The sequence below is a fragment of the Rhinolophus sinicus genome, linkage group LG12 (genome assembly GCF_036562045.2).
Source record: "Rhinolophus sinicus isolate RSC01 linkage group LG12, ASM3656204v1, whole genome shotgun sequence".
NCBI classification, from domain to species: domain Eukaryota; kingdom Metazoa; phylum Chordata; class Mammalia; order Chiroptera; family Rhinolophidae; genus Rhinolophus; species Rhinolophus sinicus.
The window spans coordinates 7,405,001-7,421,165 of record NC_133761.1 but is presented as its reverse complement, the minus strand read 5'-3'; the positions used below and the strand labels follow the sequence as shown (position 1 = coordinate 7,421,165).

General features: G+C 51.0%; 1 protein-coding gene across 3 annotated transcripts in view; it reads right to left on the bottom strand.

The window, feature by feature from the left end:
* Positions 1-1,488: 1,488 nt before the first annotated feature.
* ADCY8 (adenylate cyclase 8) overlaps positions 1,489-16,165 on the bottom strand; it is a 173,028-nt gene continuing 158,351 nt past the window's right edge. For all 3 annotated transcript variants that reach the window (XM_019723897.2, XM_019723906.2, XM_019723925.2), the window contains 4 exons: positions 11,543-11,689; positions 6,358-6,450; positions 4,830-4,944; positions 1,489-2,058 (listed from right to left, as the gene is read on the bottom strand). In XM_019723897.2, coding sequence (XP_019579456.2) covers positions 1,571-2,058; positions 4,830-4,944; positions 6,358-6,450; positions 11,543-11,689 — 843 coding nt within the window. In that variant the 3' untranslated portion in view covers positions 1,489-1,570. The remainder of the gene's footprint in view (positions 2,059-4,829; positions 4,945-6,357; positions 6,451-11,542; positions 11,690-16,165) is intronic.

Here is a 16,165-nt window from a genome sequence, read left to right as displayed (position 1 = left end):
CTGGGGGAAGAGGATGAGGCTGTCTGGGACCTCTGGGGGGAGGGGAGCGTCTTACCTGAGACACCACAGGTAGGTGTTTCATTGAGAGCTAGCTACTGTGGATTCACTACCTACAGCTAAGTATATTTTAAACAGGCTGGTGTTAAGCGTCGAGAGTTTATAGATCGATTGGGACATCATACCTTCCTTTCCACTTCTTAAAACCTTGTCCATTCTTCCAGCACAGAACTTACCAGAATAGATTAGTGTTTGCAAACGTGGGCTCTGGCTTTGGCAGGTGTAGATTCTTACAGAAGCGGCACTACTTCCTGTGACAGTTCATGCTCCTCTTAGCAGTGAGCACAGGAACAATCCATTCCCTGACTGCCCTTGCAGTGAGGTGAGGCCAGTTGGTTCTGGCCCAGGACAGGGCACTGATGTGCGCGGCCTCCAGCCTGGTCCCGAAGGCCTTCTGAGTGACCCGCCTTCCCCTTGCTTCTCTTCAGCTGGGCCCAATATAGAGGATGAGCAGAGGACTGCAAACCCTACGTGGAAGGAGGTGAAGGCCCGAAATCATCGCACGGAGGCTCCCTGCCACACACCCGACTGGGTGTCAATGAGGGTAAGTCTCGTATTATATTTTAGCCCCTGAGAGTGGGAGGTATTTGTTAGAGCAGTCAGCTTTTATTGACCAAGGTAGTTCTGAGCCTATTCTACAGCTAAGTGTATGATTTGGGAATACCTCTAATTTTCTGAGCTTTCTCATCTGTATGACACTTTCCCAACGGTCCTTTTGGTCATAAGAGAAGGCTCAGGGTGTAGCCTCCCCGGGAAACGGGGTGCCTGCCTAGAACAGCTTCGACCCATTGTCCCTTCAGCAGAGCAAGTGGGCTGATCTCACCCCAGGGCTTTTGTACTTGTGGTTTCTTCTGCTTGAGTCACTTTTCTCCCAGGTCCTATGGGCTGCCTCTTCCTTGCACGTCCTTGCACCTACAGTTTTCCTCCTTACTTTTCTTTATTGCATGTACCGCTACCTGAAAGTCGATTATTTGTATATTGGTTTAGAGGCGTATTATCCATTGTACCCCTCCCCCACCCCCATCCTGAATGTTAACTCTACAAGGGCAGGACTTTTGCCAGGATTTCTGTGGAGCCTAGGGAAGCAGAGGCACATGGCAGGTACCCAACACCACCTGGCGGAGTAAACATCAGGGTGTTGAGAGGAGCACAGCTCATTATGGAAAGAGCTTGGCATTGGGCCTGGCACATGACCAACGCTCTATACCTGCCAGTGGTCACTGATTATCCCACAGGCTCAAGTCTCTGTTTACACGTCCTACTGTCACACTCAAAAGGGACCCTCTCAAGGGCAGGGAGTAGGCCTTGTTTTCGCTTCCCAATGAACCCTGTACATAAGAGATGGTCGATAAATGTTTGTGAGTGAAGAGAACCTCAAATCACATCTTTGATCTCGTGCATCCAAACACCAACGAAACCATCCTTGTTCTAAAAAAAATTAAACCTTTTTATTAGTATATTTATTTTATATATAAAAGAAATACAAAAAAAAGAAACACAAAGAAAATGCTTTTTATGGCAAATCGGACTTGTCGGGGCCTTCGGCTGGGGGTCCAGGCTCCGACCCGCTGGGCGTCAACAATGTCCGCCGGTTGTAATGGCCTTTGATGATCCCCGGGTTGTTGTTCTCGTTGAGCAGCTGCTTCTGCCTTTGCCTGTTGAGGGACTGGACAAGGCCGAGGACGACCGCGGCCAAGGAGTACTGGCCGGGCAGTCTCCTCGGGGGCAGGATGAAGGGGTTGGGCTGCACTCTTCCCAGGAGAAAGTACGTTTTGATTTTCCCTTCCTGCTCACTGATGCCCTTCACGTAGATCTCCCCTCGGTAGTCGAAAGCGAAGCCCTGGTCCTTCAGGATGAGATAGGTCTCCTCGGGGACTTGGATCCGGCCACTGACCCCCGTGCTGTCCATCCGACTGGCCAGGTTCACGGTTTTGCCCCAGATGTCATACTGTGGCTTCTTCGCGCCGATGACGCCAGCTACCACTGAGCCGTGGCTGATGCCTGGGAGGGAACCAAAGGAGCGGGAGGTGAGAGAAGCAGGGCATCCCCAAGGCGGCTGCACCCCTGCCGGGCAGCCGTCGGGAAGGGTGTGACCTCTGCGGATAAATCCCGGGTCCTCATCCCGCCTCCATCACTTATTAGATACGTGACCTGGGTCACTGACTTCACCAAAACAGACCCCCCTTTCCCCATCTGTGAAGTGGAAATAATAAGAGGAAAATGAAACGGGACAGTATAAGCAAAGCCACTGGCATAGTACCTGACAACCGGCGAGCACTCGAGAGAAAGTCATTATTCTCACACAGACGCTGACTAATCTCAGCGGGTGGGATGGACGGAGCACTGGACCAGGCATTGGGACGCTGGGCTGTTTGCAGTTACAGCACTCTGGGAGCTTGGGCAGACCGTTTCCTTCTCTGGCTCGCTGAGGTCATTCCCTTGGTCCACAGTGACCGCCTCCTAATATGCCTCCCTGTGTCGCCCGGGTCCTCCCGCAGACCACGGTCACACTGCTGCCAGAGCACGAGGGACTCTCGGGCGCCCATCTGATCAAGTTACAACCCACTTGCACACCTGCCCGGCTCCTTTGCCTGTGGGATAAAGCCCCCACTCCTCAGAGTCCAGGACTTCTCAGATCTGGCTATTCCCTAACTAGTCAGCGTCACTTATCACCACCCAGTGCCTCACGTTGCCCTGTAGCCATACTGAACTGGAGAGTTCGCCATCCCGCTGGCCATGTCCCCGCTTTGTGCCTTTGTCCCTGCCTTTCTCTCTGCTTGGACTATTATTTCCTCCCAATCCCACTGTTGATCTGGCAAATGTTTTTTTAAGATAGTTTCAATGCCTCCTCCTTTCTGAAAAAAGAGTTGTCCAGAATTGATAGCATTTCACTGAACATGTTCGCGGGCACACATGTCTCCTTCGAGTAGAACCTGTCATCCATTCCGCAAACGACGAGGCACCTGCTAGGTGGCAGTGCTGTTCCAGGCACGGGGGTGTGGTGGGAAAGAAAAGAGACCTAGCCCTGGCCCCCAGGGAGCTTACCTTCTCCTGGGGAGGGACAGGAAGTAATACAAATGTGATATAGTATCAAGGAATGATAAAGGCTATAAAGAAAAACCAACCAGGTCACAGGGATAGAGAAACATGGGAGGGAGTGCATTTTGGAGTCGAGTTGTTAGGAAAGGCCTTTGTGAGCAGAGATCTGAAGAAAGTGATGGCACAAGCCGTGTAGATATCGGGGTTATCATTCTAGGCAGAGGGAAGAGCAAACCGCCCCAGCCCCACCGCCGCCATGTATGTATATATAAGATATAATTGACTGTGAAATTTGAGAAACAGATCTTGCAGAATGCATGGGAATCGTAAGGATGGCTACTCTTTAAAATGTGCAGAGCTCTTTTTATAGCCATTATCCCATTCACTCCTCATGTTACTACTGTGAGGTAAGCAGGAGAGGTGATACTATCACATCCAGGTTACATGAGAAAACCAACACTCAGAAGGTTGACAGGACTTGCCCAAAGCCCTAGAGTTGGTGACAGCAGACCCACAGCACAAACTGAGATGCCCAGTCCAGTTGGGAAAATAATTTTCTAAGCCCTGAACGATGCCAGCTGTAGAATACGGCACGCCAAGGGTTGGCCCTGACCCCAGCAACGTGTCCTGAATTTACCCCTGGATGCCCCTTTGTTCCGGGTTACAGGCCTGCTTTGTACTTGAAGTTCAATTGTGTAGTCAATTATTTCAGAAAGGACACGTAGAGTCGATGGGAGGTGTGGGAACAAGCCCTGAACAGCCCATCCACAGATGAAAAACGTAACATATTACTTCTTTTAGTTCAATGTGTGGCATCCCTTGGATCTGACAAATCCGATATTGGTATTTCTGGACCTTTTTTTTTCTCCCTAGCTGCTAAGGGAGAAGCAAATAAAGTAAAATGACACACCAGCCAGAGGAATTTAAAATATGACACTGCAGCAAAAGTTGCTTTAGATTGTACCCCGGCAGTCAGAAGGCTACCGGTCTCGGGGAATCCTGGCGCTGCTGCCAGGGTCACCTTTAGGCTGTGTGATCCTAAGCTAGATACTCCCCTTCTCTGGGCCTGCGTTTACCCGTCTGTAAAATGAGTACACAGACCAGAGCAGGGGCTTTCAGACTGTGTTTTAGGAGGCCCTCGAGCCTCAGCATCGCTGCCAAAGGAACTGGCAAGTTACACGAATTATAAAAGGATGGTTATCCACGTTGCTATGACTTGTGTTGTCGCTTTGCACCAGGGTGTCTCTGAGCTCAAAGGAAGGCTGAGCTGCGTGGCCAAGTGAAGCGCTGTCTGATGCCCTCAGGAGTGGAATCCTGCTTTGGCCGTAAGGCATTATCCCTGGAACGGGAGTGCAGTCCACTGCCTGCCAGCTTTGGGGGACACGGAAGTCAGAATGAAATGACTGACGAGTCAGCTGCCTCTCTGAATAGGGCCTTGGGTGGGTGGGATACTGGACAGTAGGTGGGAAGAGAGGGGGGAGCTGTGTTTTCATGTCTGCTTTGTATTTCTGCACACAGGCCAGGGGCCTTCCCTGGCTTCTAGCACCTTGAGAGAGAGGATGCCAGGGGGACCCAAGCTGCCCTTGCCACTGTTCTTGGCAAGGTCGCACGAAGCCTGCTCCATTTTGTAGGAAAAAGCTTTCCTGGCGGGATGCCCAGGGCACAGAGGGCCTGATGGGCGGGGCCAGCCAGCTCAGAGGGGGCCCCACATGCCAGCCTCCAGCGCTACTCACCAATCCGGAGCTCGAAGTTGTTGAACGAATGCTTGTTGATCTCCTGTATGCTTTCGGTCAGGGCGAGCGAGAAGTCGGCCAGGGCACACAGATGTCCCCACTTGTCTTCACATTGCTGCCACAGACGCCAGAGAAGAAGTCATGCACGGTGACCCACGTGAACAGTCCGGCCCAGGGGCCCGCTCTCCGTCCTAACCCCACCCACACAGCCCTTAGAAGGAAATAACCAGGTGTGTGAGCTCCTGGGGTCTCACGTCTCCAGCGTCCAGAAACATGGGGCAACAGATTTCTTAGGGGAGTAGAATATGTGTGGCTCATCATCGTCCTTCCTCCCTTGTCTGTTTAGGTCAATGCACCCTGAATTCCTGAGTCTGCTCACTGGGGTGTGTGTGTGTCTGTCTGTGCACACACGGGCTTCTCTATTTTCCTGTGTAGTGTTTCCAGTCTAGGAACCATGTCTATATCCTTTGAAGAGCGCTCGGTGTCTGTCTATTTAAGGTTGGTTTCACATAGACATTTGCTCACAAAACTGCTGAGGGGAATGCCTCTGAAGCTCAGTTTCCTCATCTATAAAATGGGGCTACGCACCGATCCCCTGCCTGTCTCACAGGGACTGAATGAGACTGCGTGTGAAAGAATTCTGTGCCCCGAGAGAGCCGGGCAGAGGCTGGCAAACAGTCTCGGTAAAGGGCCAGACAGCAAATATTTTAGGCTGTGTGGGACCTCTGGTGTTTGTCCTGGCTCCTCAACACTGCTGTGACAGCTTGAAAGGAGCCGTAGACGAACTACAAATGAATGGGTGTGGCTGTGTCCCAATTAAATTTGATTTACAAAAACAGGTGGTTGGCTGGATTTGGCCTGCAGGCTGTCCTTTGTGGGCGCCTGCCGGAGAGCGCCAAGCATGTGTGCCCGGTTACTGCCTTGCCAGATAGTCACTCTTCTAGATTTTCAGTTGGGAAGAAAACAAGAGAGGGACGAGAGGAAGGGATGAGGATTCCTTCTCCCAGTCACTTAGACTCCCATCCATGCGACATCGATTGAGGACCTACTAAGTGCACGGCTTTGTGTGGGGAGCATGACATTATTTCAGGCGATGCATCCGCTAACTCTGGAAGGTAGATGTCAGTGTGCCACTTAACATCAGGGCCTGGCACACAGCTGACACTCAAAAGAGCAGGAGTTATTACTGTTGTTGTTGATGTTACATATTACTTTTGGAGGAGAAAACAAAAGAATAAGAAAACGGGCTAGCATCGGGTTTTGCAACACGCACAAGTAAATCACGAGGGTACTTCTTCACCCTGACTTTGTTCATCAAGTGAGCAGTGAGGTTCTGGATAAAGCCTAGACGTTTCTCCATCATAAAGAAGCACCGTGTCACCCAGGGGACACGACTTCCCTCGAGAACAATACACAGCCCACAGACAGAATATCCAGTTCATCAGAGCTTCTCCCTCCCAGTCCCTAAGCCTCCTGGTGACGGTGGCTGTAGCGCCCTCAGCGATGTGACACTGGCAGGCCCCTTTACCTGTTTTTCAGGTGACAGGCCTGACACGGCCATGTATGTGCTGCCAATGGTCTTAATCTTCTCAATGTCTTGAAACCGGTCTTCGCCGAGTAGCTGAAATGATGGAGACAGTGGTGTTGGACCCGGTGTGTATCCTTCCAGCAGCCCGGGGCTCCTGGCAATAGTCCCCCAGCCCACCCAGGGGATCTACCCTGACTGGTTTAGCACCCATGAGGTTTAGCTACTTTTCTCTCTGGAAGTCATGCATTCAGAGAGTCAACATATATTTACTGAGCAGCTGCTAAGTGCCAGGTGCCAGGACGGGTGTGACCAGGTACTCTTTAAGGATAAGTGTTTCTGTGAATCTTTGACATAAACAGAGCTACCTTATTAGCTTAAAGAAGAAATCACAAATGTTCCCCAGTCCATCAACATATCTTTTTGGCTTTACGTTAAACTTGTATCTTGAATCCCAGCAGTTCTCTTGCCTGTAACCTGGTCTAAGCCGCCGTTAGCTTATACCTACCTGCTGCGATCACCTATCTGCTCTGGCCCTTACCCCTCATGCTCAGCACAGCAGCCAGGGTGACCCCATTCGGATTTAAGTTGGGCCGTGTCCCGGCGCTGTGCAAAACCCGCCAGTGGCTTCCCGTCTCACTCAGGGTCGGAGCCACAGTCTTCACTATGACCTTTCCCTCCTGCCGTGCTCTGTCCACTTCGCTGACTCTTCTCCGGCCACGCTGACCTCCTGCTGATCCCGATGACCAGGCCTCCTTCTGCCTCAGGACCTGGCATTTGCTGTTCCCCCGACGGGGCAGTCTTCCCTCAGGGGAGACCGCATCGCTCGTCCCTCACCTCCTTCAGCTCTTTCCTCAAATGCCATCCCACTGGCGTCTTGCTGACCCACCCCATCCACAACTGAACACAACATCCCACCCCGGGGCCACCTACACTGTAAGATAAGGAAGCAAGTGAAACCTGCATAGGAGACGGTGAAGTGGAAATAAAACCCTGAGTGGGCAGACGTCAAGTGGGGAACAAGGTGTCCCAAGAGGAAGGTGCAGTCCCCTGGGTCGGAAGCTGCCGATGGGCTCAGGATCCATCTGAAGTCACTCCCTTGAGATCTCATCATGTCTCATGGCTTTCCACACAATCTCTTTGCTGAAGACTCCCAAATGTATGTGTCCTCCTTGACCTTCAGACTCACCTACACCATCGCTAAGCGACATCCCCATTACAGGTCTAACAAGCACCTCCAATTTGCCATTCCCAAGCTGTGTGCTCGGTCCCCTCCCCCCACCTGCCATCTTAACTAATGGTGTTTCTATTTTCCCAGTTGTTCTGCATAAAAACCTCATAACCCACATCGATCTGTCAGAAGCTGCTCAGCTCCACCTTCAAAGATACCTAGATTCTGTCTCTGTCCCACTCCTCCACTGCACAGGTCACACATCCAGGAAGCCGAGTACAGGAACTAAGTTCAAAACTCAAACCCCCTGCTGCCAAGTCTAAACTCTGGCCTCTAATTTACTTTTGTTGGTAGGTATTTGGATGTAACTTCTGGTTCTCCAACTCTTTGCCTCCCTTTCAGATTGTAATGTCCTCAGGGGCTCATGCCATCCTGGAGGGGGGCGCAGATGCGCAAGACAGAGAGGACGCATGGGTTTTCTATAGACCATGTTGCTGCAGGCTCCTCTCAGCATTAAGCAGGAGCTAAGAAAACTTTGGAAAATTCCAGCTCGAGAGAAACTCTTTTGGGAAACATCAACAACACAGGCAGGTGCTTTTGTGATTTGCTGTGTGTGTGTGTGTGTGTGTGTGTGTGTGTGTGTGTCGCTTGATTCACAGCCTTGGCAGCCTTTGTTCATTACGTTCGCTTCTTGAGCTGAGAAAACTGCTGCTCTGCCCTGGCTGAGAGTCTGTAAACGGTGCCCAGGGCAGGAAGTGGCTGCAGCAGCCGGCACGTCCTCAGCCTGGGATCCTGTCTGGCATGTGCCCTCAGACACCTCCAGCAGGTTTGGTCTCTGAGCAGCCTTCGGCTGTTGATGTGTTAGCTCAGCGGTCTCGGCACGCCTGCCTCCAGTTGCCCACCTCCCTCCCTCTGCCTCCTTACAACACATTTCCCCAGCTTCCTGCGGGGAGGGGCTCTCCATCCTCTCTTCTTGTGGGAACTACTTGGCCGAGGGCCAATTCCAGGCCCAGGCAAAGCTGCCTCCTCCTCAGAAGCTGATTAGGAGGCAGCACGAGTTCCTTATTTCATTTAATATCCATGCAGCAAATTTATCTACTCTACAGCTAAAAGCGTCTGGGGCATGAGGGGTTCCTGAGCAGCCCCTTTATTAATTTGCCGGTCTGCATGGAGCAGTGAGATGTGGGAGGGCTCTTCCGTCTTCTCGGGGGACTGGGGCTGTGGGGCGAGGGACCTGGCCTCAGGTATTGCAAATCCTGTCTTGGAATGCATGCTTCTGTGCAATGTTCTGCTTTCCTCTGAGCCAGGAAAGACTTTCGCATGCTCTCAGGTTCCAGGGGTAACTGTATCAGCAAGCAGCATCACTATAAAAGTGAGCACCAGGGCGTCTGGCTGGAGACCAGCCAGGACATCATCTAGAGGGCTGCTCTTGACCCAGATAAAGAAGGCATGTTTGGGTGATCCAAGGAAAGCTGATAGTACTTGGGGTTGGCAAGCCAGAGAATGTATTTCCCTTGTTGACAACATTCTCTTTCCTCTTCCTCTTCCTCTGCCCTTCTACTCCCCCCCCCCCCCCCCATTCTCCATTCCCCTCGTTCTCCTCCGCAATCTTGTTCTGAAGATGACAGCCTCCTGGACCTGTTTGCTTCTCCAACTTCCCCTGCAAGCACACATCTCTACCACTAGGGGCGCTGTCCTCCATCTCTGTACTATGTTGGAGCTGTTTTTATGTTGGAAGACCCCCGGTGTTTACAGTTTGGAGCACGGAGATGTGCATTTAGTGCAAATTTATTACCATTTAAAAAAATGCTAGTGAGCACTTTGGGGAGATGGAGTGAAATAGAGTTAAAAATAAAACAGAGCCTGAGGTCTCAACCTTCAGGCAGATTGTTTTTAACAGAGCTGTTTTTGTTTTTACTTGAAAGCATGTTTTAGACTGCACTAGTCCATCTTCACCTTCCCTCTGCCAGCTGGCTTTTGCCTCTCGTTACACAATTAATTAATAAAGCATCCGTTATGAGCATCTCTGATGTTCTAGGCACAGTGCTAGGCTCTGGGGACCTCCCACGATACGTAGGAGTGTACTTTCCAGCTGCCTGAGTTTATGGCCTGGCATGGAGGATGGGAATAAAGGTGCTATTACCACATCATGGCCCTCTGTACGAGTACACTTACCACTGACTCCTTGGTAAGTCGCCCTGTCTCACTGGTCCGTGAAGCCATGAAAGGCGGATGTGATTGTATCTCATTTATCTTGGTCCCACCCCCATCCCTAGGACAACTAGCGGCCATCGTTGTTGATGACTACAAAAGCAGCACCGTGAAATGCCACTTCAGGGACAACCAGGGCAGCACATTGTGGACAAAGCAGACAGTATCGTGGACCTGGCTGTAAATCTGGGCAGTGCCACGTAGTGGTGGCGAAGCCTGGGCACTGCTGGTGTTTCTGAGTCTCGGTTTTGCTTCTTTACAAAATGAAGGTTCGTGATTCCTATCCTGGGGGTGTGGTGTGAGGAAGAAATCACCACTAAATGTGATAGAGTGAAAATGGCACTATGTCGTGAACACCTATAGAGATTAATAAGACGGGTCTCTGCCCCACAACTCAGTGTGGATGTGTGTGTGTGTGTGGGGGGCAGATCTGTACACCGAAGGGTTTCAGGCTCTATGACGGCAGGTTTTTCAGAGCCTCAATTTTTCATTGAAAAAGGAGTGACAACATTTCCCTGCTAGAGGGGGGATTAGAAGAGGCTTCACAAGTAGAAATAATGTTTGAACTGACTGTTGAATGACTATTAGGTTTTCTCTCAAGGGAGAGAAAGTGGGTATGGTGAAGACGGCATAGTATCTGGGCAGAAAGAGCAGTGTGTGCAATAGCCAGATGGGCTTGAGGGCTTGTAATTAGCTAGATGGGGCTGGACAGGGGTCAGCTGGCAGGCAGTGGGCGGTAAGGCCGGAGAGAGTACAGGAAGTGCGGAGCCTCAGGTGACCCTCTGAGGACCTGGCAAAGGGGAGCCACTGAAAGGCTGTGCATTTCAAAGGGATGTGACCAAATACTCCTGCTCTTGGTGGTGGTTGGTGGTGCAGTGCAGGAGGGAGAGCAGTTAGGAGACGATTGCAGTCATCCAGGTGAGAAATAATACGGCCTAAAGCAAGACCAGGGCAGCTCTGGTGGTGAGAAAGGGGCAGGTCTGAGCGCTATTAAGAAGAAGGAATGCACAGGACTCGGGAGCCAAATGGCATGTGGGGGCCAAGACAGCAGACGTGGTTACTGGATGCTGTCGGTACCCGGCCCAGACCAGCTTTGTGGGGCCGAGCTCCAGAATGCCGTGAGGGCTGCCTGCTGACAGAGCATCCCTGTACGCCTTTCTGGAGAATGGCCCTGGGTCCATGGGAGGCCCCTTGATGGTTATGCATCTCCACCAGGACAGCCCACACAGCCAATGGCTGACCAGTACAGGGGTACAAAAGCCTGGCCCCTCTGCCTCAGTGAGAAACAACTCTGGGGTGCCGCTTAGGCTCCTGAGCTCCCTGGGGATCAGACTGAGGCTGGACTTGAGCTGAACCTGCATCTTTGTGTGGCCTCTTCCCCAGCATTCTCTCATTTGGCCACTTCCCTTCTCAGGCTTAGGCAAGTGGATGGGCATTGGTGCCCTCCTTCAAGTTGGGGGATGGGAAGGAGAAGACCCACTCCTGCCAAGTCTATTAATATAATTAAAGTGCAACATGAGTATCCCCCCCTACACACACACGTTATATATTCTTTAAACTCATGGAGGCTGGAAGAAGAAAGTACTACCCGAATATACTCTCGATCCCCCCGCCCCCAAGGAAGAAACAATGGCATTTACCTCAGGTGATAATTGTGACAGTTAGATTACATAGTGCACGTTTGTGTCTGTAATGCAGCCTGGAATTCTGTAAGTGCAAAAACTGGCCATTGCTACAATGGACAGCGTGATGCTCTGACAGGGGTGGGTGGCCACTGGGCTGTAAATTCCTGAGGCTTCCGTTTACCTCATCGAAGTCAGCGATGATTTCATTCAGCAGGCGAAGGCACTCTACTCCTTGGTTATTCATTTCGGTCTGAGAGTAAAAGTCTGCAAACCCTGGGATGGAGGCGAACATGACCCCGACGGCATCATAGGATTGAGAATACAGCTCCTGCACAGGGACACACAGAGGGACAGCCAGAAGCGGTCATCAGAGGTGAGGCTCTGCCGCGATAACCCCCGTGTGTACACTCACCTGCACCCATGCACAGGTGCCCACAGAAAGGACAGAGCAGCGCCTCTGACACCGTCACCTCCACATCGTACCCACAGCTCAACACCAGATGGACTGAGACCACTGGAAATTCATGGTCTCTAGCCTCAGCGGGGCCCTGAATTCAGACTGCCCGTCCTTTCTTCTTCAGCTTCCTTTTCTGTTCTCCCCAAAGGCTAGCCCGAACCACCCCACTCTCCTTTACATCGATTCCTCCCAGTAGATAGATGGCCCTGTCTCTTCAGTGAGAAAGCTGAGGCTTGGGGTTCCAACACGCAAACACTGGTCTACATTCATATGGATTTTCCTCTCCTTTGCTTCAACTCCAGACAATGCGTTTTTCCTTCTGCTGAAGGTCAACACTTCTACCTGACCGCTCAACCCCCTTCTAATTTCTTCAGCAGCTTCTCCCCCACCAGTGACCCTTTTCTTTCTTATTTCTTTTCCCTCCACCATCACCTCTTCCTCTAATCGTCTCCTATCAGAATGTGCCCTGGATCCTGCAGACACTTACCAGCCAGTCTCCATCTTCGCCCAAACTTCTCAAACTAGTTTTCTCCACTGCCTGTTCCGACTCTCTCAGTGTTGACTCACTTGTCAGGTTGAGATGAAAGGACTCGGGAACAGGCCAGACTGCCAACCAATGTGGAAAAGTCACTACGCAAACCTCAGGTCCCATCTTCCTGGACACCCGTGCAGACAGGTGTAGCGCTGTCTCCCAAGAGCGTGTGTTTCTTGACGTTTATGCTTTCAGTCGCCTACAGAAGTAACTAGTCTGATAACTCCTGCCCACTCTCCTGTCTATGTGGGTTTCCTAGGACCACCCGCAGGCACATTACTTGTACCTGAATCCTCATCTCAAGGTAGGCTTCTGGAAGAAGCCAAACAAAGACACGTCTGTTTCACCCTTCACTGCTTTTATTCCTACTGTCTGGTCCTTGATGGGGCAAACCCTTCCTTTCTGTGGTCGGCCTCCCTAAGCAGGCTAACGCTTGTTTTCTGCCTTCGCTAACCACTGGACAGCACGTCTCCCTCACACCTTCCCAGACTCGCCGATGGGTCAGGGGGCTGAGCTCGGCGCTGTGGCCGCTCCCTGAGCAGCTCCCTTCTGTAGCCCTTGCCGCCTGCACCTGCTGCCTTCACGTCCATCTCTTTCTTCCTGTGTGGACTCCACGAGGGCAAAGCCTACATCCCCTTCAGCTTTGTGCATTCACACCATCCGGTTAATAGTGCGGGGATGCCTGCAATATAATGCATGCCCTATGCAGGGTCTGGTGCAAGGTAAACGCTGGAAACTGTTTGTTGAGTGAATGACTCCCCAGCTTTTGTAGGTAACGTGTATCTTCCCACTTTCCAGATAAGGAAAATAAGAGAGAGGAGTTCAGTCGTCGTTTGGGCTCACACAGCTGGTAGCAGAAGAGCGAGCGTTAGAAGACCCCAGGGCCTTCCCCACTCTGCTCACGGGGGCTTGGCTTCTCTGCCTCTCATGCCCCAGTCTGAGAAAGATGGTGTCTCTGATCCACGAGCAGTCGGTCTTGAGCTTTTAAGTGTGGACGAATCTGCACGGGTGCCTGCACTAGTCCTGTCCAAGACAGCGCAGGGAGCTGGTGGCTGGCTAGACTGGGCTGTGGGGTGGGAGGAGCATGCATGGCAGCCAAGGAGCCGTTCTCAGGGGGGGGGCATTCCCCTTGACCTTGAACAATGGAGTGACCCCACAAGAGGAGCTTGACTCTGCCTTACGGCTCAGAGAACCTGGATAAGCAAGCTTCCAGAAGCACAGCCCCCAAATAACTGATTTGGAGGACAAAAAAGTAAGTCTCTGTTTACTCTAAGACCTCTGTACTAGTTTTCTCAGGCTGCCACGACAAAGCACCACAGAGTGGGTGGCTCGAGCAACAGACATGTATTTTCTCACAATTCTGGAGACCGGAAGCCCAAGGTCAAGGTGGCGGCAGCGTTCATTTCTTCCGAGGTTGCTCTTCCTGGCTTGAAGATGCTTGTCGTCTCCCTGTGTCCTCACATGGTTTTCTTCTGTGGGTGTCTGTGTCCTAATCTCCTCTTCTTAGAAGGACACCGGCCATATCGGACCAGGGTCCCCGTGTCATGACCTCATTTTAACTTAATCATTTCTTTAAAGATCCTGTCTCCAAAGACATTTGCATTCGGAGGTACTGGGGCTTAGATTTGCAAAATATGACTTGTGGGGAAACACAATTCAGTCCATAGCACCCGTATTTCTATTTTCTGCTTAGAATAGAGAAAAAAAGAGAAAACCCTACCCCAGCACCCTGAAACTCATCCCGTAATTACAGAGTTGGCCAAGTCCCCTCCCACTTCAGTTTATACTTGGTGACATAAAATGACTGGCCACCAGGGGTTTCTTAATCATCGGTGCACTTGAATGTTCCAGTGAATCCTACCGCCTCCCACACTCTTCTTAGCTTGAGTTCTCAGCCTTTGTCAACAATTTGAATGTTCTGATTGCTTAAATAATAACGTTAGTAATATCAGCCCCAGCTACTGAGCATGTGCTGTGTGACAGATGTGACACAGATTACTGTACAAACATCATCTCATTTAATGCTCACCCTGACCTCATGGGGTAGCTACAGTTAGGATCATATTTTATTTGTGGGGACATCGAGGCCTCACCATTGTTAAGAGGTAGAGTTGGAATTCATAACCAGGCAGTTGACTCTAGAGCCCACGCGGTTCTAATAATAGTAACAGTAATAATAACAGCCACAGCCACAACGGTAATAACCACGGAAAGCAGGGTAATGCCGAGGAATAAATGTCACTGGAATTGGAAACTGGTTCTGGTACTTCCACCTGACGAATGGTTGACCTGACACTGGGGGAGGCCCGCCATGCATAAACTTGAAGACATACGACTTCAGCTCAGGTCTTGACTCTGCGTGTCCTGTTGGAGGCTGGAGGTGTGAGAATGGGGTGGGAAGACACCTCCCCTCCTCAGGTGGCTCTGCCAGATGCCATCTGATGGAGCAAATGGCCAGGAGGAGCTGGACCCAGAACATTGACCTTTCTCTGCTGAACCGGCCTTGGACCAGGCGGCATGCATTGGGCACTTCATATGTTCTTATCCAATTTAATTCTCACATCAACTCAGCAAGGGCAGTATTATTTCCTCATTAATTGTATGAAGAAATGGACTCGCAGAGGTTGGGTAAGTTGCCGTAGGTCATACAGCTAGTTAGTGGCAGGGATGGAATTGGAGTTATACAAAAACTGTCCGGCACCTGAGACAGCTGCCCTTGTTAGTATCCTTTCAGCAGCTCCTAGTAAAGCCACCACAGGAGACGGGGTTTCCTGGGACTCAGCGATAGCCTGTCAGACACCGGTGACCCAGCTCAGCTGGCTTTATCTGCAAGAAAGTCCCTGCCTCGGGGTGGTGAGTGCTATTCTAATCCAGAAGCTCAGCAGAATAGCGGAAGCTGCCAGAACCTTTGTGTGGGTGACACAGCTGGAACAGATTTGGACAGGAGGTTTCAGGGGGTGAGGCTCTGTCCACCGCCCTATGTTTGGATGGTTTGAGTCACCGCTTGTCACTGCTTCCTCTTCTCTCCCACTCATGTAAGGTAGAGGAGAAAAAACCGTAACATTTGGCTTTGAAGCTACACATACCTGGGTTTGAATTCAAGCCCACTACTCACTAGTTTTGTGACCTTGGGCAAGTTCCTTTACTTCTCAGAGCCTCAGTTTCTTCATCTATGAAATGGGGATAATCATTCTTACCTCCTAGTCTCTCACATCTGTGAGCACTGCTGTGGCCAGATGAAAGCTGGGACCCAAACTCACAGATGTCTCCCAATCAGAGTTTCAGAGATTTATATCATCCTAGTTCAGATTTGTAGCAAGAGGTGAAGCTTAAATTGCCTTGTACAGTAACAAAACATGAAATTGGGGGTTACTGCATGCCCAGCAGTCGTGCCTCTGCCGGTCATCCCTGCATATTTTACACTACTCTGTCTCTCTCGGCACACACACACCCTATCTGGCCAAATTCTCAGAGCCAGCAGAGGTAGCAACATGGTCGGGAGGCCGTGTGGCCCAGATGGGAGCAACCTGAGGGACTGGATTTGAGTTGCAGCTTTGCTTCAATAAAGCGGGGCATGTCACGGACCACACTGCACCCCAGCTCTTTCTTCAATAATGTGGGGTTGACAGGACTCTTAAGGTTGTGACTAGAATGAAAGATCATTTTCATCAATTGCCTGTCTCAGTACCTGGCATGCTACAGGGGTTCAGTAAATGGTGTTTCATCATAATGTGAAAATTCTCTAGGCAAGGTAAAAGCTTCCTGCGTTTAAGCCTAGTCGGGTGTGAACTCTTTAAATATTTACAAAACCTGCA